The sequence below is a fragment of the Pogona vitticeps genome, chromosome 8, assembly GCF_051106095.1.
Source record: "Pogona vitticeps strain Pit_001003342236 chromosome 8, PviZW2.1, whole genome shotgun sequence".
NCBI classification, from domain to species: Eukaryota; Metazoa; Chordata; class Lepidosauria; order Squamata; family Agamidae; genus Pogona; species Pogona vitticeps.
Genome location: NC_135790.1, coordinates 10,310,515 through 10,333,930, shown reverse-complemented (window position 1 = coordinate 10,333,930; position 23,416 = coordinate 10,310,515). Strand labels below are relative to the sequence as shown.

Sequence of the window (23,416 nt, the reverse complement as noted above, 5' to 3'; positions counted from 1 at the left end):
AGAGCTGGAGGGGGATGCAGAAAAGACACACAAGTTGCCCAAATCATCATGGCCAGATGTTGAGGCGAAGCTGTCTTGTTTAAAGCAAGTTCCAAAATGGAGCCTACAACCTTCTATGGTCAGGCAGAGGTAGGAGGTTTCAGGTTTAACTTCAGGTAGTAAAGAAAGAAACCTACACCAGCTTTTCAAAGAAGTGTCTGCATTAATCTATGCAAGCATTTCCAGACAAAAATGAAAGCCAGCAAAACAAAGCAGCAGCACTTTAAAACTGTTATTTTTCCAGGCGGAGATGTTGTGGGCCAAAGTCCACTTCCTCAGACACAAAAGCTCCCACTGAAACATAACTGTTAGTCTTTAAGGTGTGTGTTATTTTGCTTTTCTGGTTTTTGGCCTTTTATTTTTCTCTGGATATAGACTGCCTTTGTTCCGCTGGAACATTTCTGTGTTGTTGGTTTTTTGTTTGTTGGTTTTTTGGAGAGAGAAAAAACCCCAACCTCTGTTCTGGCTTTGCATTTCTTGCGTCAATCCGATACAGTTCTCCTCTTCCTTCTCCTCCTCCTCCACCTTCTTCTTCTTTGCTTATTCTAAAAACAATTCTCGGACTCTGCCATGGAGAGATCTTGCTGGCTGCAGCTTCTGGAAGTTTTAGTCCAAGGTCATCCTTCAGTTTCTCAGCAGGTTGTTAGACTCCAGAGCAGAAAGAAGTTCTGGGAACCCTGGAAGGATGGTGGCCAACACAGCAGGATGAATATTCTTTACAACTATGAGACATTAGGGTTGGAAGGAAACTCTGAGGTCATCTAGTCCAACCTCCTACTCAATACAGGGTCCAGCCTGTGGACTGGAACTACGACATCCCTGGCCGGTGATTGTCCAGCTTCTTCTCCTATAGCAGTGGTCCCCATCCTTGGGTCCCCAGGTGTTCTTGGACTTCAAGTCCCAGAAATCGTGGTGGTGGTGAAGGCTTCTGGGAGTTGTAGTCCAAGGACGTCTGGAATACCCAAGGTTGGGGACCCCTGTTCTATAGCTTCACCGAAGGCACTCACACGTTTAGAGTCAGGCTCTTCCAGATTTGCAAATTCTAGCTATCTTTCTGCCCCTTAAATGTACAGTAACATCCACAGAAATGGCTTAAAGCCATTCATATTGACCAGATGGGCAGGATATAAATAGAAATAAATAAATAAAGCAAAAGCTGATAGCTCATAACAGCACCAGAAGGAAGGAGCGACCGCCGATGCTCCTGGGGAAAGGCAGCTCGCGGAACCTCCCAGCTAGAGTGTGGCTGCCGGATTCTAAGAAGTGCAGTCCCCCCCCCCCAAAAAAAGTCACTTTCCCCATCTCTGATTGGCTGAGAGGAGGCATTCTTTTCACCTGGCTTTTAATATGCTCCCTGCGGGCAACAACGAGCGCACAGGTTTATCTCCTTACTCGGATAATTAGGTTCCCCCAGAATCCCCGCATGGCCAGCCGGGCACCGGCGGAGGAGGATTCCGGGAGCGGGAGGCGAGCACCACTTGGCTTCTTCGTAACGCCGGCCTTTGGGGTGACCGTTTCAGTCCGACAGCCGCCCTTCACAGCCCAAAGGTGAGAGAGAGACAGAGACAGAGTGTGTGTGCTTTGGAAGGACGGCCGGCCCGGGAGAGCAACGCGAAGAGCCGCCGCCGCCCTCCCGCCACGCGCCGAGTCGACCTTGCCGGACGGAAGCTCCGCGACGCGGCTCGGGAGGGGAGCGCGGCGGCGCTAGGGCCCGGCAGCCGCGAGGGCGCCGGGCTGGCCATGCAGGCAATCGAGGGGAGGGACCCGAAGCCCCGCCGCCCGACAGCCCGCTAGCTCCGATCCGGCTGCCCGAGGAGGAGCGCCGCTCTCGCCTCTCCCGCCGCCGGACGTCCCCTCCGGAGGAGCGCCGCGCCCGCAGCCGGCCATGCAGGGGCGGGAGGCAGCCCAGCGGCGGCGGGCGTCGTGGCCCTCGGCGCCCGCGGAGAGCCAAGAGTGACCGGCGGACGCCCTCCCGGAGGCGGGCGCGCTGAGGCGGAGGCGGCGGCGGGCTTCTCCCCACCATCACCACCACCGCCGCCACCCGGGCGGCCGGCCGGGGCGCGCACCCACGGGACGCAGCAGCAGCCCCGGCGAGGATGGGCTGAGGGGCTCCGGGGAGCCGTCGAGGAGGAGGAGGAGGAGGAGGATGCTGGGGCCGGGCGCGCTGCTGCTGCTGCCGCTGCTCCTCCTCTGGGCGGCGCTGTGGGGCTCCGGGGGCGCGCGCGGCTGCCCGGTCCCGCTGCGCGGCTGCAAGTGCGCGGGCGAGCGGCCCAAGGGGCTGGCCCCGGCCAGGAAGCGGGTCAGCTGCAGCGGCGAGGAGCTCCCGGAGCCGCCGGCCCCGCGCCTGCTCCCCAACGGCACCGTCACCCTGTGAGTAGCCCCGGCGGCGGCGGCGGCGGCGCGGGCGCGCGGGCTGAGGAGCGCTTGCCCCCCACCCCCACCCCGCGCGCGCGCCCTGGAGGACCCTCCATCCTGGGCTGGCGCTTTGTGCATGCTCAGAGGCGGCCCCGCTGCGCCCCGCCTGACCAGAGGCCGCGGAGCGCGTTTGGGTGTGCTGGCGTGGGCCCCGAAGGCTCCGCGGACGGTTCGCTTCGCTAGTCGGGCAGGGAAGGCGGAGGGCGCTCTGCGCCTTCTCAGAGGCACGCTCGCCCCGTCTCCGAATAAAAGATTTAAGCGGAGGTGTTTGTTGCGCCTGCTAAGCCTAGGATTCCTGTTACTGAGAGGAATGTGAGGTCGCGGAACGGAGGAGTTTAATGCAATGCACAATCCGCACCCCGTATCTTCCCCGGGTGGCATCCTCTCCTAGCTTTCTTAAAGAGAGGGGTCAGCATTTTTCATGGGGTAAAGGCCATCCCTTCTCAGAAAGTAGAGGCTGCTTTCTCCCTCTCCCCTCCCCAAAGAGCTTGCTTCTCATACGTACGCACTAACTGTAATATCCCGCTCTGAAAGGTCAGAGAAGAAAATGTTTAACAATGGCTGGAAGACATTTAAGGTGCCCAACGAGCCCCCCCCCCGGAAACGCTTTGCGACCGCCTTGGTGAGTGTGTGTGTGTGACACAATCCCCAGTGTGGGGAAACTGCTCAGCTTCGACTCCCTCCAGTCCTGCAGGCGTGGTCCCTCCGGAAGTGTGTGACGGGAGTTCAGCAGGAACAGCAGCATTTGTAGGACCTTGATTTAAGATTTAGTCTGTACTTTGTGATTGTTTATTTTCCTCCGACTTCACAGTTTACAATCCCTCCGTACAGTGAACAGCTGTGTGTGTTTCTGTACCTGCCACTTTAGAATATTACATCTTAGGGAGTGGACTCTGGTCCACCAAACAAACAAACGCCAGATTAAGTTAATGCCATGTTTGGGGGCCACACGTTCTTTGTTGTTTCGGTTGGAACAAATGGTCATGGAAATAATCCATTTTAGAGTCATGTGGGAAGGCACATCTTTAAAACTTTTGCATGTCTGAAGGCTGAGTGTTTGAATGAGATCTGCAGCAGCTTCAGGAGTGGAGTTCTCCGTGTGTTTACTTATTTATTTATTGAATTTGTACCCCACCCATTTAGTCAACCGACTACTTGGGAATTCTGCTAAGTTCAAGGCACATAACCAAGCAAGTGTTTTAAAAATTGAAGCCTGGAGGAAAATTAGAACTTGCTGCAATTTTATTCATAATGTGCAGGAAGCAAACCACTCTGCTCACGACACTGGCCTGCTTGGACGCCCCATCAGGTCATGGCCCTTATCGCTTTCTCGCTCACTGAAGTCAGGGGCGTTGGGGCTCTGCCAGTTTCTCAGAGGAAGTTCTGAGCGCCCTCGAAGCTTTTTCCCGTAACCCAGGAGGAGACAACGTCAGTCACTCCACATGTTGTTGGGGCGCAGCCTCCAGCATTTCTCCCACTAGGCTAGAGATGGTGAACCTTTCGCATTCCAGATGTTTCGGATTACAACTTCCACAGTCTTTGGCAAGAAAGGTGGAGGATTCTGGGAGCTGTAGCCCAAAACATCAGACGCATCAGAGGTTCACCACCTCTCCTCTAGGCTGTACTTGGCTGGAGGTGCAGTCCAACAGCATCGGGCTGGTTGCCCTTGGCTAACCCTTCCTTTAGGGTCCATACAGTACATGCTACCTGTGTACTCAATGAAAAGGCACTCTGCGGATGCTTAGGTGCACTCTGTCCTTGAGTCACATATCAGAGGATTGGAGTAAGCTCCAGTCAAACTCTTGACAGATCTGGGACAGGACTGTAAAGCCCTCTTTACTTTACTTTTCCATTTTGTTTTATGTATTTATCACCTTCGTGTTCCACCTTCCATTGTGAGCTCAAGAAAGTAAGCCAGTCTCTCCTCTCCCTCACTTTATTCTTACAAGAGTCCTGTGAGGGAAGGTCAGGCAAAGAGAAAGGGAAAGAGAGAATAAATGGCCAGCCCAGGAACAGAGTTTTGGGACTCAGTGGGGATTTGATTTGGCAGCTCCCAAATCCTTGCCCCGCATTCCAATTGGGGCCTCTGCGTAAGGGTTGTATATAGAGAAGATGTCGCATTTATTGGAACAGTCTCATGGATTCCTCTAGTACTGCCACCCATGTGGGATGGTGAATTGAGGCCATGTGCTTCTCTGTAAGTGTGTGTGTGTGTGTGTGTGTGCACATATTGTATGCTTGGATCCATCCCTGAGAATCTTCTCATTAGATCACCCATGAGGTGATCAACAAAGCTTATACCCCTGCAATCAAATAGTTGCAGGGATGATTTTATCAGCCATGTACTGTAGTTCAATCCTGGTTTTGCTGCATGACTGCAGTTCCCAGAAGCCTTCACCACCAGGTTCTGGGAGTTGCAGCCCAGGGACGCTTCAGTTACCCAAGGTTGGGAACCACAGAGTTAGAGGGCCTCTAAAAGATGGCTGCTAGGGCCTGGGTCGGGGAATATCTGGGTGGGTTGATGCATTTTTATGCCTAAATCTCTGAAGGGCCCAAGGTTCCTCCTTCCTGCTCTAAATCCTGCTTGTTGCTTTCCAGTGGAGGCACCAAACGTTGCAGCAGTGGCCAAAATCCTGTCACGTTGCTCTTCCTGGGCAATGAGAAGCTGCTGCTGCAGCCCTGGAAAATGCAGCAGGATGGAAATGCGGTTCACAAAGCACTTCTGCATGCCGGCCCGCAGTGGTTGTTGCACGATTGATTGTGCAATCTGATTGTGCAGTGCTGCTTGCCTGGGCATTACGTCTGGCATGCTTCCTCTGGAATCACTCTGTGTTCTTCCAGAATGACAGTATTTCAACCCCTGAATCCTCATGCAACAAGTTGCTATATAGTCTAGACAATCCTTTTACAGTAAGTGGGACCTACAACAAAATGTTGCAGCATGGACTGCTTCTATTCAGGCTTTCATAGAGCTGGGCCCATTCCTAGGGCACTCCACGCAGTTTAATCTCTGCTCTGCTCTTCCTCTGTTTTCTTCCTCATGATTTTACCTGCTTCTTTAAACCTTGAGATTCCACTGTGGCTGCTTATATTCCCTCCTGTGTGTAGATTGTGCTGTTTTGGCTACACCCGGTGAACAACGGACAATGGGAGAATGAAAGTTCTGTATAAGGTAGTGAAGTAAGGTGGTTTTATTTAAATATATACATTTAGGATAAAGCAACTTTGGAGCCTCATTGTTGCAAAATGCTGGGTTATCAATGTTGCAATCAACAAAGTGTACACACTCTTAACAGGAAAGTTGCTTTTTTGGGCTACCAGAATTCCTGACTGGAGATTCTGGAAACTGTAGTGCAGAGACCAGCTTTTTATTCATTTATTTTATTAAAGTGTTAGTGAGTCTGCCAGCACCAGGAGTATGTGTCCACCTGGACTATGTGTTTCAGTGCCACTTTTTATGGTTTAAAAATATTTCTCCAACCTCTTTGAAATACGATGATCACATATCATGAAAGGGAGTCCAAAGAAAGCAGTCGCTCCCTTTGCAGAAATGGGGAAAGCGGCGCAGCCGTCTCTTTTCATAAAACTCGAAACCTTGTGCCAATTTTCCTTTTAATGGCGGAAAGGAAGTTTATGCCAGCGGGTGCACTTATGTACCTTTTTTTTCAGTGGGTTCGTAACCTTCAAGGAAATATTGCAGTTGAATTTTGGCACCAAGAAAGCAAACTCAGCTTGATACGTGGAAAGTTAATACTTTTTATTCAGGACTGCATCTCATAAAGGAGGGGAAAATGCATTCCTTGCCTTCCACTTTCCTAATGAGACTTTGGGATTGAAACCTGCCTGCAGCGTATATAGCAAGACGTTGCAGCTGACTGGATGAAGCTGGATCATCCGCCCATCAGGGCTTCTCAAGTCCCATTCTGTAAAACCTTCAGGGTTTATCACACAGGAAGTTGACCACGACCCATGTGAAGCTTGGCTTATACATGGCTTCCAAATCCTAACCAATCCCCTGCATAGCTTTTGTGCTGGATCGCTTTGGCTAGAGAGCAAGCTATTCAAAAGCAAAGACAGCCCCCTCCAATGCATGTTTATTCTGGTACTCAAGTTCATTTCCGTTTCCCACTCCTTATTGCTTGTATACATTTAATGGGCTTTGTCTGAGTCCTGTTGCCCTCTCGAGATGTCAGACTTCAGCTCTCATTCCTTCCAGCCAACATGGCTGCCTTGACTGAGGATTAAGGGGGCTGTAGTCTTACCCTTCAGGAGGGTGCCATGTCATAAATTGTCTATTTTAAGGGTGTGTCTTCCAAAAAGCAACAGCACCCATCCTGTTATGAGCAGACTGACGAGGACGCAACACAACTTGTCCAGTTAAATAAACAAGAGTATTTTCCACATCTTTAGAAACAGAATCCGCTACAGAGAGATTGCTCCATATGACATACTTGTCACTCTGACCTAATTGGAGTTTGGAACTAATGAGTTACAGAGAATTTCGTTAACTGTGACAAGTTAGCTTTCTTGTATTGAGGGCACACTGAAGTCACATTTCAAAAGACCCCTTTGCCAGCTCACCGAGGGTCCTTCATTATAAATACATGGGATCCTTCCCATGCAACACAATGTGCAGGATTTAAAGTTATGCTCCTGTTCCAGAAGTGGATTTAACAACCAGCACCATTTGTGCAGGCATAGGGGGCAATGCCTGCGCATGATAAATCTCTTCCCGCTCCATCCTGGTTTCTGTCAGTGACAGACTCCCCGGCAGATGGGAGTAACAGTTATCGGACCTCTGGATTACAACAGATTTTCCAACCCTGATGTGTTGCCTTGAACTGATAGGTATAATGTTCATTTGTAATTGCCTCATTTGTCTCTTACTCTGTAAGTATTTTGGGGGTCCCTCAGTTCCCAGTGTGGTGTATTGGACAGTGACAGAGTAGGACTTTAGAGAACAGGGTTCGAATCCCTGCTCAGCCATGGAAACTGACTGGGGGAGTGGAACTGCTAAAACCCCTCCTTAAATATCTCACTTACCTTGAAAGCCCTATTTAGAGTCTCTAGAAGTCAGTTCGGACTTGATGGCACAGAACACACACAGAGAGATAGGAAAGGAGCCATTAAGCTATGCATTGAGCTATTCTGTTGGGCAATTATGACTAATTAGTGTCATCTGGGGGGAAAATGTTGTGGCGTGGAGTGCTTCTGTTCAGAATTCCACCACCCCACCAGCCACCCATGCCCTCTTCAAGCACCTTCCCTTCCCTTCCCTCTGTCCCTAGTTTCCGGTTTAACCCCACCCCTACCAGCCATTCCATGGCTCAGTTAGCCCGTTTAGCCCTTAGTAGGGTTGCCAGGTCAATAACACGCTATTCTTCGAGATTTCAGGGCCAAAAGCTGCGATCAGGAGATGGAGACTGTGGCAGTGTTACAGAGACAGGGAGGTTTGGAAGGGTGACCAGAACTGCTTCTGGACCTGCTGACTGGGCAGATGGGCCCAAGAGGAATCCAGGAAATGGGCCCGGAACGTTGGAAAACTCAACTAAGCAAGTAAAATGACAACACAGAAACAGGAGAGGAAAGCATATTTCCTAGTGAGACAGCCAGCTGATCTTAGCAGTTGTACCAGTAGCCACCATTTACGCTCGGGTCCACATCCGATGGGGCTCTACCTGTTGGACTACACATCACATGGGTGGGCTTTTTCTGGGTCCCTCTGGGACCCAGCTTGCGAAACACTAACCACCTCTCTGCACAGAGCTGCATTTCATTTCCTGCTTTGTCATAGCTGGCAGAATGTCCCTTGATGCCACTCCTGGCTTTTTGGCGCACTGGCATTGCACAAGCCCAAGACACCTTTAGTTCGGCTTGTGCAACTAGTGCTAAGCTAATGAGCCCTGGCATCAACTAGGAATAAGTAGAAATAGGTGCAGGGCTGTTTAAAGCTGCCTCAAACACACAAACCCCAGATTTTCTCTTTCTCCAGCACAGCTCATACTGAGATTTGTCTGTCCACCCCAAAGAAGCACTCTTGTTCCCTAAGACTCCATCTGTTGCCATGATGCCTAGCAATTCTAGTCCTTCACCTGACCTACCTTTCAAGGTTGTTGTGAGGACACAGGGAGAAGATGGGTAACTGCATATTGTCACCTTGAGCTTGCTGGATGGCAGCAGGGATATAAGCAGTAGTAAGGTAAAGGTAAAGGTTTCCCTTGACATTCTTAGTCCAGTTGTGTCCAACTCTAGGGGGTGGTGCTCATCCCCGTTTCCAAGCCATAGAGCCAGCGTTTGTCCGAAGACAGTTTCCGTTGCCACATGGCCAGCGTGACTAGGGAATGCCATTACCTTCCCACTGAGGTGGTGCCTATTTATCTACTTGCATTTGTATGCTTTCGAACTGCTGGGACAAGCGACAGGAGCTCACTGCATTTCATGGATTCGATCTTACGACTGCTGGTCTTCTGACCCTGCAGCACAGAGGCTTCTGTGGTTTAGCCCGCAGCGCCACCACGTCCCAGTACAGTAGCAATAAATAACAAATATATAGTATGACACTGGTTCCCAGTGTGTGTAGCAAACAGAGTAATGGACTAGGATTAAAGAGATCTGAGTTCAAATCCCTGCCTAGCCATGAAAACTCATGGGGGTGGGGCAGGGTGGCACTGGAAAACTATTTCTGAAATGACTTACTTCCTTCAGAAACCCTGTTAGAGTCTCCATAAGTCAGATACGACAGGGTGGCATATAACACGTATGGCTGTCCACCACCTCCCTCTCCATCGCCTCTATTTTTTTTAAAGCCTTCAAGCTACTGCTGACTTCCTCTGTTCCCATTTAATTTGTGCAAGGGTAAACTAGCAAAGAATATTCCTTCTCTGCCATTGAGTGAACCTGTAACTATCAAAGTAACTGGAAAGTTACACTGGGGAAGGAGTGAGGTTATCTCTTGCCAAGTCACACTTGTAATGTAACTTAGTTCTGTGCAATAAGGAATTACTTAAATTCATTTGTTATTTGTAGCCAGCTACTTTCAAGCTCTGACTGTGAGCAGGATTTCTCTCTTTCTCCGGTAGAGCGAGGCACACGGGTCTTGAAACCACAGTGGTGCGGCAGACAGACTAAGCCTGCACAGGGAGAGCGGGCAGCTGCTTGTTTGTCCACCAGAGAGGCTGCAATGCTTGTCTTCCAGGTTGCTGCGAACTGGCAGGACCTATCTGGGCATCTATTAACAAGGTTTTAATTCCAACCTTGGCGGGTCGACCTCTGTGCTAATAGCTTAATGGAAAAAGTACTGTATTCCTAACAAGAGACAGATAGCTCGATAAGGTCATAGCCAGCCGTGCTGTCTCTCACGCAGGCGTCCAAACCTCTTCCAGATGTGGAATTTTTGAGCAAGGCCTCATTTATGCATGCAGCGTGATTGCTCTCAAATTGCATATTGTCTACGAGGGGAGGAGGAGGGGGTGGGGAAGAAAAGAGAATACTATACAGTTTCAGTTTACGACCAGTTTCCAGGTCCGTTTGAACTCTTTGCCTGTTTTGTCTTGGGCCTTTGCCTTTTTTTGCCTGGCTCGTTCTTGACAAGGTTTCGGGCTTTTCTTTGTTGTTTATCTGCCTATATGTTGGACTTGTTCTCCTTTGCCCTCGTCCCTTCTTTTGATGGTGGTGAAGAGCGATATTAAACTCTCGCAGACGCTGGGAAAATGAGCTTCCACGTACCACAGGGTGCTTGGCTCCAAAGAAGCTGCCTTAAAAAACAGAGAGAGAGAGAGAGAGAGAGAGAGAGAGAGAATGGTTGCAGGCTGGATCCAAAGCAGATTTGGCCACAAAGAGGGAGGGAAATTGAGACACGCAGAAATGGCAAGATCCTTCGAGGTTGGAGGCATGAGCCACAGATTTTAGTCTGTGAAATGGGCCCAGTTTGATGTTTCTAGTTTCCTCGCAAGCCTTTCTCAGACCTAGTACTGGCCTCAGCCCTGCCCAACTTTAGTTTTATATAATACTGTATCTTAGTCCTCTTTTCAAAGGAGCAGCTGTGTTAGTTTGGGCAAAAGCATCAGGCAAAACAAACAACCCCCCCAAATAACAACAGCAACATAGAAGACAAAAACATGGTGGCCCTTTAACTTCTCCATTTTAATGTAAGCTTTTGTAGATCAAGTCTATTTCTTCAGACATGACAGTAAGACTATATGACCGGCATAGTTATACAAAGCCCCATGACCAGGCGAGGATACAGATCATATTCAAAGTGACAATTGTTTGTTAGTGCAGGAATTGGACTATCAAGCTGTAAACAATTTAATAAGCAGGTACTAGATACAAGTCTACAAGATAACAATACCATTGCAGACACAAGTGGAATTTGTTTTTATTACCAAGCATCACACACTTGTTAATAAGCTAGGAGTTGTTGGCTGATGTTTAAACCTTTGGATATAGCCTGTAACCTTTATATACATGTGCCTTATCTCATCTGTCTTTCTTTCAAGCCTGGTTCTATAGCTGTTTTTTCTCTGTTAGTCATAGGTATCAGAAATGACAACACACAAGCATCAGTTCTTTTTCGTGGCCTCTGTGAATGCACACATATGGGTATTGTCTGCGCCTGCGCTGACTGTCTCAGAAGATTCTAGAGCTAAAAATAATAATTTTATGGTGTGATCCTCCACGAGGTATATGCTCCTCCCACCCACCATCTTCCCCAGTTCTTTTCTTGAGCCGAGCTGAACGGTTCTCAGGAAAGATTGAGCGCTTCGCTAGTGGCCTTTTGGCGATTTTTCAAGGCTCCTTTGAGCTTTTCTTTGTTTTAATTACCTACTTAGTGATCCTCCGCGTCTTTTGTTTGCCCGCGGTCTTTTTATTCCCTTTTCTCCCCTTCCCCCCTCCCCTTCCCTAGTTCGTTGCTTATGGCCTCACAGTCTCCTTTTAAAAGGTGTACGACCTGTGCGAATAAAATCGCACTTTCCGACGGGCATAACCAGTGCCTTTTTTGTTTGGGTGAGGAACATCCTACCCATTCGTGCCCTGCTTGTAAAAATTTAACCAAGCTGGCACTTAAACAGAGGCTCCAAAGACTTCGGTCTTACCTTTGGCAAACAGCCATGAATCCTCCTACTTTGTCTTCGGAAGCGGCTAGATCTCCTGCCCTTTCAGCCGATAGACTTCCAGCGGGCCAGTCTACCTCTGACTCTACCTCCGTGCTACTAGTTAAAGACACTGCTGAAAAAGCAAAATCGTCTTCTCAGAAGTCTCGAGCTCACGATCCTAGCTTGAAAAAAAAAAACCTAAACCTGCATCTAAGAGGCCCAGAAAGGACAAACTTCCCAGAGTGGAGCCCCCTCAGTCTTCTCTGCCTTCCCCTATCCTTGAGGAATCGTCCAGAGAAGCCCCTGATTTAGCCTCAGACGGAGACGATGCCCATGATGTTCCACCCCCCAACGATGCCGTCCCAAACCCCGAGCATTGGCCTCAACGCGGCTGCGCCACAGTCCAGCCTGGCCTCAGCCCATCCTAACCCTGACTCAGGGCGGGCAGCGGAAAGCTCGGCATCCGATCTGCAGGTTCCCCCTTCGCCTCCATGGAAGAGAACGGAGAAACGAAAGCACCGCTCTCCACCGAGGTCAATCCCATTGCAAGGCGACTTATGCCCTTTTCCAATGGTACCATACCATTTTGACCCCTTCATGTGGTACGAGAGGTTTCAGCCTGAGCGGGCTAAATGGCCAGAAACGATGCCAGAACTCCCCCATGCCGTTCCCTTTGTGGACTCAAGCGCCTCCGTGCGACTGCCTCGGCCCCGACAGTTTCGCCTCCACCCGTTCGCCCCCTCGTCCCATCTAATCGGATGCGAGACAAGGTTCGTGAGGCCCTACCAGTGCGTCCTGCACCCTCGATGCCGGACCCGGTAGCATCTCAGGGTCCCTTTGAAGACTTGCCACCCCAAGGGCATCAAGCTCCCCCATCGGACTACCCTTCATCTCCAGGCTCCCCTGCATCTTCGGAGGCACAACACTCTCAGTCCTCCCATGAGCCCGACCTCCTCCCTCCTATCACAGATACGAGGGGCAGCCATGCTTCATCCTCCTTGGATGACTTCACGATGTCATAAAAGCACGGGACTTAACCCTCCATACACTGCACAGTTTCGGTCTCAAGATCAACCTCGAAAAGTCACACTTGACCCCAAACCAAACGGCCAAGTTCATAGGCATGGAGGTAGACTCCCTCCGTGCAAGAGCTTTCCTGCCTCTAGACAGGATCCTGAAAATCCGAAAAGCTGTCTGCCTTTTTCAAACTCATCACTCCGTTTCGGCACATCACGCCCAACACCTCTTGGGATTCATGGCATCAGCGACAGCCGTCGTCCAGCACGCCAGGCTCAAAATGCGATTCCTGCAGGCATGGTTTCTTTCCCTGTTCAATCCGCTCACAGACCCTCTGTCGGCCCTGTTACCGATGATACCAGAGCTGGCCTCCCAGCTCGACTGGTGGACCCATCCAGACAACCTTCTCATCGGCAGGTTCTTCTAGCCTCTAAGACCTTCCATACAGGTCACAACCGATACCAGCCCCACAGGGTGGGGTGCTCATTGCCTCCATCACACAGTTCACAGACTCTGGTCCAAACGAGAGCTGCCACTTCACATAAACCATCTGGAACTGTTGGCAATCATCAAAGCGTTCCACGCTTTCCTTTCCCTCATTCGAGGACAAGTAGTGCAGTTGGCAACAGACAACACCACTGCACTCTTTTATGTCAACAAGCAAGGGGGTACCCATTCCCCTTCCCTGCTCTACCTAGCGGTCGACCTCTGGGAGTGGTGCTATTCCCACCATGTTTTCCCTATTGCCATCCATATTTCCATCGATGACAACACCTTGGCAGACCGCCTCAGTCGGCTACCGACGAGAACACACGAGTGGACTCTGAACGATGTCATATTTCAACGGCTGTGCCGATGATGGGACACTCCCTCGATAGACCTCTTTGCAGCTGATGCCAACAAGAAATGTCCCCGGTTCTGCTCCAGAGTGGGACGGGACAGCAACTCTCTGGGAGACGTGTTCCTGATGGACTGGTCTCAGGACCTCCTGTAAGTTTTTCCTCCTCTGCCTCTCATCCAGCGGGTGATCGTCCGTCTCCTACAGGACGGAGCCAATGCCATCCTGATAGCCCCGTACTGGCCCCGCCAGCCATGGTTCACTCACCTGGTCTTAATGTCATCAGACATGCTCCGCCTTCCTCTCCGCCCAGATCTCCTCTCGCACGACCACAGCCTCGTTCTTCACCCAGACGTCGCCTCTCTCAGTCTTGCGGCATGGAGGATACTCCCGATGTAATGCAGGTTCTTCTTCGAGCCCGAAAACCTTCCACTACCCTCCTATACGAAAACAAATGGAAGTCTTTCTTAAAGTATACTCGGGATGATCACTTACCTGCTAGTCCTGTTTCTCTGAAGACTCTGCTTGCCTACCTTCTCCATCTCTTCAGTTTTGGCCTTTCCCAGTCCACATTAAAGGTCTATCTTTCGTCCATTATGGCCCACCAACCCGACGATTCTCCCTCCTCCAAGTTGTTTTCTCACCCAACTGTCAAGAAGTTCCTCAAAGGGCTCAACAATATTCGCCCTCCTCAACAACGTATCACCCCCCAGTGGTCACTGCAGCTGGTTCTTAATGCCTTGATGCGGCCCCTGTTCGAGCCCATGGCATCCATCAACCTCAAGTTCCTGACTCTTAAATCAGCCTTCCTTGTTGCGATCACATCAGCCAAACGGGCTAGTGAACTCGCTGCTCTTCGATCCGATCCTCCCTTTATCCAGTTTCACCCCAATAAAGTGACTCTTTATTTTGACGTTTCTTTTCTCCTGAAGGTGGTTTCTGACTTCCACCTCAACCAACCCATCATACTACCCTGCTTCTTCAAGTCTCCTTCGTCGCCCCTAGAACATATGCTCCATAACCTCGATGTCAGACGTGCCCTGGCTTTCTACGTCGAAAGGACAAAGACTTAGAAAGTCCAAAAAACTCTTTCTATGCTTCCATGGCCCAAACAAAGGGGCCTCAGCCTCCTCTCAATCCATAGCATGTTGGATTGTACAGACTATCTCCCTTGCTTACAGCTTGTGTGGGAAATCCCCTCCAGAACATCTGACAGCTCATTCTACCAGGGCGCTGTCCACCTCTACTGCCTTCCAGCGTGGCACCGAGGTTCCTGACATCTGTTGTGCCACTACATGGTCCACACCGTCCACGTTTGTCAAGCACTACCGGCTCGACGTCAGAGCACGCCAAGATGCTGCATTTGGCAGAGCTGTCCTGTCATCCTTCTTACCATGACGACCCACCAACCGGTAAGTGCAGCTTGCTAGTCACCCATATGTGTGCATTCAAAGAGGCCATGAAAAAGAAAAAGAGGTTACTTACCTGTAACCATAGTTCTTTGAGTGGTTCTCTGTGAATTCACACAACCAGCCCATCCTTCCCCTCTATCCGTCACGGGTTAATTATTTAATTAATTCTTTCCTTCATACCCAGCGGATAAAATTAAGGAACTGGGGAAGATGGTGGGTGGGAGGAGCATATACCTCGTGGAGGATCACACCATAAAATTGTTACTTTTAGCTCTAGAATCTTCCGAGACAGTCAGCGCAGGTGCAGACAATACCCATATGTGTGAATTCACAGGGGACCACTCAAAGAACTATGGTTACAGGTAAGTAACCTCTTTTTTTGGTACATTTCAGTCTGCCAGGATCCTCTTTGAACCACTTGAAATGTTGTTGTTGTTTTGTTTTGTTTTTATTGGTGCCATTTGTTTCTTTTTCGGAGAAAATGCTTTTTCTTAGCAGCAATATGTCAGGCCAGTAGAACATAATCCACTCCATATTGGGAATCGTATCTATTGAATTTAACCGGTACAGATATCTGAGTACAGAGTTCCCTTATTTTGTACACATTGCCAAATTTGCATATAAATTCAGTGGAAAGAACTTGAGATTCAAAGATCTGAATTTGGGAGGAAGCAAAATTGATAGATCTTGTGGCAAGTCTTGTTGGGGCCATAATGACTGTGCTTGTTTGAACAGCTGTTCCCACCTGTTACTCCTTCTCAAAGTAGCTGGCTTTTTTTGGGGGGGGGTGGAATCTGCCTTCCATGGAGCAGGTTCTAGAGCCTGGTGAACTTTGGGCCTTTCGAAGGAAGCCTCCCCAGTGATGCAGACATGTCCTAAGTATAGCAAGGTAGTGGAGGCTGGGGTTGCGGAGTCAAAAACCTGGGACTTTCTCAGTGGCAAGAGCTATGACATTATCTAGTTGCAGTCCTCATAGTAGCTGGCAGAGGATTTTCCCAGAAACAAATATTGTTGGAAACTATACCTGTTGTAATGCAAAGTATCTCAGTGTGGATTGGTTTTGAATGAGCATTACAGAACTAGTCACTTTCCCAAAAATTTGATCCTCGTTTGCTGATATGGACTGATTCAACTGTGTGGATTTTTGGACTTTCCTTTTGGCTACAGGAAGCGCCATGACCAGTGCCTGGATTTCCAGACTCACCAGTACACCACTTCGTACTGTCTAATAATGAATAATGGCTTGTATCTGCATCATGGTTTATAGCTTTGCTCTCTGGTGATCTTCAGCTTCGTCACAGAGGAGCAAACTAGTGTTTATGCTTAACAGAAATCCCAAGTGATGATGCCAATTCATATTCTTAGAAATGCAGGTTTCTTCTTAGGATACCCAGAGTTTGCACAAGTTACAACATGAGGTGCAGCTTTCCTCCTTCTCCACATACCTGATCCAGAGCCTTCTGAGAGTAGAGTCTTCCTGTAAATCCTTTCTTGCCTTAGGATTCCATTTAAGAGCAGAAGCCAGCCCTTAAGCTTTGGACTCCTTTGCATCTCTGCTCAGCAAGTGCATGTATCTGTGGAAGGCGTCTGGCCCTAACTTTTACCTCCAAGATTTTTTTTACTTTGGTTTCAGAACAGTTGACTAGCAACTTTGAGACTTGGGGTAAGCAGCATCGCCTCTTCCCTTTCACCCTAAGGTTTCTCCAACTCTTTTGGGTGAGTGACGTTGTCCCACAATGCCACTGCTGCCATAATCTTCTCTTCTTTCTTGGATATGGGAAACCAGGCATATGTGCCATGCCATCCTCCTCATTATTTGGTAAGGCAAGAATGGGCTTAATGCCTTGGTGTTTTCTTTCTCTGAAAGCATAAACATTTCCCTTCTTCCTTTGTGCGGGTGATGCCATAGTGGCCCAGTGTTGGTGGGGTGATGAGATTCTGCAGGCCACCCCTGAGGAGAGCTCTCCCAAAACTGATTAACCCTGGGATGTGTTGCCATTAATTCTATTGATGTCCTGTAGCCAACTCACCTTTAAATTTCTGGGCCCTGTAAGTCTGGGCATCCTGGGGAAAAGAAACCAGGCTGTAACCCAGCCCTAGTTACAGCTTGGACCAGTTTTCTTGTTTTCTTCTTGCATGTTTGTAGGCTTTCCTCACTGCTGTGTAACCTTCGGGGCATCCCTTGACAATTTGTTCCCCTTGACAATTTGTCCAGTCGTGTCCGACTCTAGGGGGGTGGTGCTCATCCCCGTTTCCAAGCCATAGAGCCAGCGTTTTGTCCGAAGACAATCTTCTGTGGTCACATGGCCAGCGCGACTAGACACGGAACACCATTACCTTCCCACCGTGGTGGTACCTATTTATCTACTTGCATTTACATGCTTTCAAACTGCTAGGTTGGTGGGAGCTGGGACAAGTGACAGGGGCTCACTCCGTCGTGTGGATTTGATCTTACAACTGCTGGTCTTCTGACCTTGCAGCACAGAGGCTTCTGTGGTTTAACCCGCAGTGCTACCACGTCCATAGCATAGGCTGCTATGGTCTGATACAAAAATCACTGTTTTGCAAGTTGTTGCTTTGTTTGGAAACAAAATTAATCCTGAGGAGTCAGTGAAATGACAGCGCGCTGCAGCTCTGGCAGTGAGAATTCAGGAAAATTCTCTGAGCACTGTTTATAAATCTCTTCCAATTTGCCTAAATATAAAAAGATCAATATGTCTGTGGAGAAGATAAATTCAACAGATGCAGTTCCCCTGTTGCTTAAATTATGGTCATGAAGAGACAAAAAGCCTGTAACTATAGTTAATTAAGGTAAGTTGTTTTCCATGAACCATACTTAAGATTAAGTACAGTTTATGTTGCCCAATTTAGCTGTGGTTAATCAAAAGTAAATTAGCTTCACAAGTAATTTTTAAAAGAATTCCTTGGATTAGATTTGACCATTATGATGTATTAGATTTTTGTTCACACAGTTCTCAGGTATAGAAATGATGAGATGGATTTTCTTAAAAACTCTGAACTGGGATTTTTTTCTTCTGAGATCAATTGAGATTGAGTCTCAGTTGATTCATATTCTTTTGACTGAGATTTAGTAAATAGAACTTTATATTTTATAGATTTTCTTATTCATGCTGTGCTATTCTAGATAAACGAGATACACTGGTGGCATTACATGTACCATGCTAGGTTAGATGCATTGCTATTTCACTATGTCACTTACTTTATTTAACCAAAAAGAAAGAAAGAAAGAAAGAAAGAAAGAAAGAAAGAAAGAAAGAAAGAAAGAAAGAAAGAAAGAAAGAAAGAAAGAAAGAAAGTCACTGCACGGCTGTGGGAAAAGGTGTGGAAGGGTGTGGAAAGGAGAGTCATTAATTAAAAAGGGAACAAATTGGAGCTATCCAAAGGCCTTTCTGGACCCTTCTAATGGGAGAAAAAACATTGATCAATGTGAACAGGAGGATTGTTGGAGTGAAAGATAAAACAGATTGCACTAAGGATAAGAACCTTTTAAGCATGAACCAGACTGCTCCAACTTTCCCCGTCTGGACATGCCCTCAGGTTGGTGTCTCAGCTTTGACCATTTCGCCTTAGACGCCCCTGCTTGGAATCTCTCTAGATCAATAATAGAGTCTAGCTTCCAGACAGCATTGCTGTCAGCCTCTGTGACACATTCTATCCCACTTGCCACATTATGATGTTCATCCAAGATGAGGAGAGAGAGAGAGAGACTCTAAGAGAGAAAATACAGTATATATTGTGTTAACTTTATGTACTGTAGAAATAGCTGAAATGTTTGCCAGCAGTAGTTGAACCATTTGAAATATTGAAATTATTTGATTAGGGCAATATCAATAAATAAATCACTGATACAGCATTTGAATAAATACATCACTAATAACCTATCCAGTTCTTTTGACTGCTATTTTATCCATTCATTGTGTTACTAATTAATTTTATGAGATCGTTGAATGCGTTCCTAGAAATAAGGGGAAATTTCCCAAAGAAAACGATGGCAGTAAAACATGTTTTCCAACCACATCACTTGTTTGCAAGACAAGTTTCCCAAAGGCATCCAAATGTATCATCCAAAATATTTTAGCTCATCCTAGAGATTGCATATCGTGGCGCACTGCTTCAGCTGCAGGCAAGCCTGCAGGGAAAGCACACATCACGATTACAGAACCTCTTTGTGCTCAGTAAAGAGGGGTTCTTCTGGCTTGCAGCTGGATTGGCACAGCGTAGCCATTCTATCAGCTAGAAAATGCCATTCCTGTTTTTGGAGCATGGCTGTTCACAGCACTGAACGGCGGACCTTTATGTCAACCACAGATGACATTGGAATCTCTCCTCTTTACAAATGCTGGATAATGTGTGGTTGGACAGCCCGTCAAAGTGAGAAGTGAATAAGAAAACCTAGCTGAGGTTCCCCTGTGCCTTTACCATAGAGGTGGGCCAAAGGGAGCTGAGAATCTGCAGTTACCTGTAGTAGATAGAAACAGCCTGTGTGACACATTCAAGTTGGGCAAAACTTTATTTAGAGATGAGTTTGTTTACCGCCCCAAAAGGTGTTCTGCAGCTCGACGCGCTGTCCACTCTGGCGAGTGACCACTCGGAGAGAACATGGTGGCTTTCCTGCCTGCCTGCCGCTTGAGTGGGGGCCCACTGGAGGAGGTGGGGCTTGGAGGTGCCAAACAACCGTCCAACTGGTAAATGAACGAGGCCGAACCACCGAACTGGTGGTTCATGCTCATCTCTACCTTTATTGGAACACTAAAAAGATGCAAATAAGGTGTGGGGTCTGTCGTCCAAACAAGTAACTTTGTCTAGCTCACTCATACTCCAGAGTTCATCACCAACTGTGACATAATATGCACAAATGCAAATTTTCCAGAAAAAGATGTCATTCTCCCCTATATAAAGGGAATTTATAATGGTCTATATCAGCACAACTCACTACAAAGATAGGAAGTAATTTTCATCCTTTAAGGCAGGAGGAGAGGGGCTTCGGCTTCTTCTTCAAATGTGAATTTCTTCTGTGCTGTGGTTGCTGACAACTCATGGAGAGTGTGTACTGGGAAAGTTCCTGGTTTTCTTTGACAGCAGCTCCCATGTGAACGCTGATCTGATTTGCACCTTTGTAAGGTAAAGGTTCCCCTTGACATTTAGTCCAGTCGTGTCCAACTCTAGGGCACGGTGCTCATCCCCGTTTCCAAGCCATAGAGCCAGCGTTTTGTCCATAGACAGTTTCCGTGGTCATGTGGCCAGTGTGACTAGACACGGAACGCCGTGACCTTCCCACCGTGGTGGTACCTATTTATCTACTGGCATTTTACATGCTTTCGAACTGCTAGATTGGCAGGAGCTGGGACAAGCAACAGGAGCTCACTCCATTGCGTGGATTCGATCTTACAGCGGCTGGTCTTTTGACCTTGCAGCACAGAGGCTTCTGCGGTTTAACCCACAGCGCCACCATGTCCCTTTGTAGTGATTCAATAAAGAAAGACCCACCAAATCTTTGGAAAAAGAGGAAGACAATTGCCTGGCTTGCATCAGGCAGAAATTTTTACTCTGAAAGTCCACTGCAGGGTGAGATCCATCCACTCTCCTTACACAGAAAGAGGCCTGTATCTTGTTAGCCTTCAAGCATGTGCTTTTAATTACTGCAGTCTTAACAATAACCAAAACAAGAAAAAAGCTGGAAGGGAGAAAGACACAGAAAGCCTTTTCCTTGCTTTTAACTCCATCCCCACCCACCCTTCTCTCTCTCTCTCTCTCTCTCTCTCTCTGTATTTTTGCCTCCCTCGTTTTTGTGGCAGATCTCCACCCAGCTGACTACTTTCTGACCAAAGGGGGCTAGCATCTCCCCACATCCTTTTTTGGTTGAGCCCAGAGAGGAAGTTTATTGTTTTAGCAGCTCCATCTCTGGAGCCATTATTTATCCAAGTGGATTCCAGCATGCTTGAGAAAATACCTTGTGTTTTCCTTCCAGCTCCTCATTTCAGAATTAGAGATGGGGAGGGGGTGGGTAGCGAGAGGGAGGGAGTTCAGCAGCAAAAGGGAGTCTAACTCTGCACTCTGTTAGAGGGGCTTGTGCTGTATGCGTGTGTGCAGCTTTCTCTGTGGTATGGTCGTCACCAGAGGCTTTGTGCCTGGCAATTAAGTGGCATTAACTTCAAACAGTGAGAAACAGGAGGTGACTGGGTGTTAAGACTGCCTGGGAGATGATGGGTTTGAATGAGAAATGGCACTGGATCAAGTTCAAATCTGATTGGTTTAAAGAGAACACCACCACCACCACCACTACCAAGAGATCCTGTTCTCTTCTAAGGCGATCCTGCCGGCCCCTGGTTTCCTCAAAGGGGAAGCTCCCTATGCCGTGTGTGCATTGGCCTGCAGTCCCACTTGGCCAGCTATTCAATCTGACAAGTGCTTTTTTCTCTCTCCCTAATCCACATATTGTTCAGGAGGATCTTTCCAAACCTTGCTCAATTGGGCAATGACTTTATTGTTTGGCTTTGTGTTGCCTTCCAAGGTCAGCGTGGGAGGATGGTCAGCACAGATCTGGCAGGCCTGCGGGCAGCCCTCCTTGAAAAGCGCTACCCTGCTCTTCTACAATCTTTAGGTAGGGTAATTAGAGGAAACCTCTGATAGCTGTGACCTCTTCTAGTATTTTTAGTTAACTTTCTATATTCCATCTTTCCTTCTGTGAGTTCAAGCTGGTCTGTACAGTTCTTTCCCCCTCACTTCAACAACTTTGTGAATGAAAGGAAGTTTTACTGCCTCACACTGGCTCTTTTCTTACAAACAACCAGTTTGTAAGAACTTTGGGGGATCTCTCGTGGTGTGAGTAACAGCAGGAAAAATACAGATTGATCCGCTGTGACTTACACCGATGGAAACTGAGTTTCCTCAGGTGAATTTGTGGTAACTAAAGTTTGGGGACAAGAGTTTATTGGTTACAGAGAACGTGCACCCCTGCAAGTGCCTTGGATCAGGCGATCACATTGGCAAAAAGCAGACAGAACTGACATCAAACCAAGAAACCACCCCCGGCGGCTGCGAAAAGAGAGAAGGGCAGTTGCCCACTCAAAAAAGACAATTCCACAATGGACTTCCCTGCATTCAGCTTTACATTGTGAAGTTTCCAGGTTTTAATGCAATTTCATCTGTGCCCAGTCCTACATAAATTGTGAGGTAAATGGCCTCTGTAGTTGCCCTTTCTGTCACTCCCAGCTCAGAAAGGAAAATGATAGAGATGTGGCTTTCTTGGCTGGTTTTTGTGCATGGAATGCCAAAGGGCACCATTTGATCCTCTGCCTCAGGCACCAAAAGGTCTTAGACACTCAGCCATTCAACCATGCATTTATCGTTTGCTGTTCAAGACCATACAGTATGATTTAAGAAGTCATGGGCAGACCAGTGTATAGACAAGTGGTTACCAAACTTTTTCAAGTCACAACCCCTTTTATAATAGCCAAGTAACCGGTGATGGTCCCATCATATTTGCATAAAATGGCATTTTACAGTAATCCCTTCTCAGAAAGTAGAAGCTTCTTTCTCAACCCAAAGAGTCTGCTTCTCATACATACACATACTGTACAAACTAATATCCCACTGTGAAAGGTCAGGGAAGAAATTATTTAATGATGGCTACAAGACATATAAGGTGACCCACGACCCCCTAGAAAACAGTTTACGGCTCTCTTGGTAGGAAAAAAAATCAAATTAGGCATTTTCTGGAAACCCACCAAGATACGTTATTCACAACCTGGAAAAATTCATTTTTTTGGATACAGTTCCCTTAGTCCCCCAGCCAGCATTCATTGCTAAGGCTTCATTGCTCTCTATGTATTGTTTGTAGTCATCTCTAGCAATAAATTTTGATAGGACCAGGTTTTTCCACAACTACAAACATTTATTCATGGATTGGGAAAGGTTGAGTCTTTCCATTGGCGGCTGTACTAATTGACTGATCAGATGGAAAGATTTGTTTCTTGCAAAAACAACCGGCCAAAGAGTGACTTCAGGTTTTACCTTGTATCTCCCATTCTATAAGATTAGAGACACGCTTCTTTTTAAATGAAAGGTTGGAATTTAAACCATCTGGTGATCTAAATTATTAATGGGTGGCATACCTAAACTCTCTGTGAAACCTGGCCCACTGTAAATATGGCAAACCTAAATATACTGAGCTCCAGAGAAAAATCAAGTTCTGTTTCACTTTCTGTAACAAGAATGGCACCTCTCTGATGTCTAGAGGCTGTACAGGCCCATCTCTGTACTTTAGAGGGCTAGACCCCAGCCCCAATTCGTACAAAAATTGAAATATTTTCCCCCTGCTCAGTCACTTCTTTCGAATGGATGATTGAACCAAGGTGTAGAGGATGTTTAACAATTTTGATTTGTTCATTGTCAACATGTACATATCTTAAGTTCTGGATGTTTCTTCCACCAGTTTTCATTCCTTCATCTGTATTTAATCCAGAGGTCCATGTTATATATTCTACATACAGACTGAACATAAACGGAGATAAAATGCACCCTTGCCTGATACCTTTCATTACATGAAACCATTCTGTTTCTCCATACAGTGGTGCCTC

The 23,416-nt window shown here is 47.7% G+C and overlaps 1 protein-coding gene across 2 annotated transcripts in view; it reads left to right on the top strand.

The window, feature by feature from the left end:
- The first annotated feature begins 1,348 nt into the window (after positions 1-1,348).
- ADGRA2 (adhesion G protein-coupled receptor A2) overlaps positions 1,349-23,416 on the top strand; it is a 127,284-nt gene continuing 105,216 nt past the window's right edge. Inside the window, exon 1 of one of the 2 annotated variants that reach the window (XM_072979084.2) lies at positions 1,349-1,587. In XM_072979084.2, the coding sequence (XP_072835185.2) occupies positions 1,463-1,587 (125 nt within the window). In that variant the 5' untranslated portion in view covers positions 1,349-1,462. Of the gene's footprint in view, positions 1,588-2,004; positions 2,410-23,416 lie in introns of those variants that run through there. The other variant, XM_072979082.2, reaches the window with a different exon arrangement.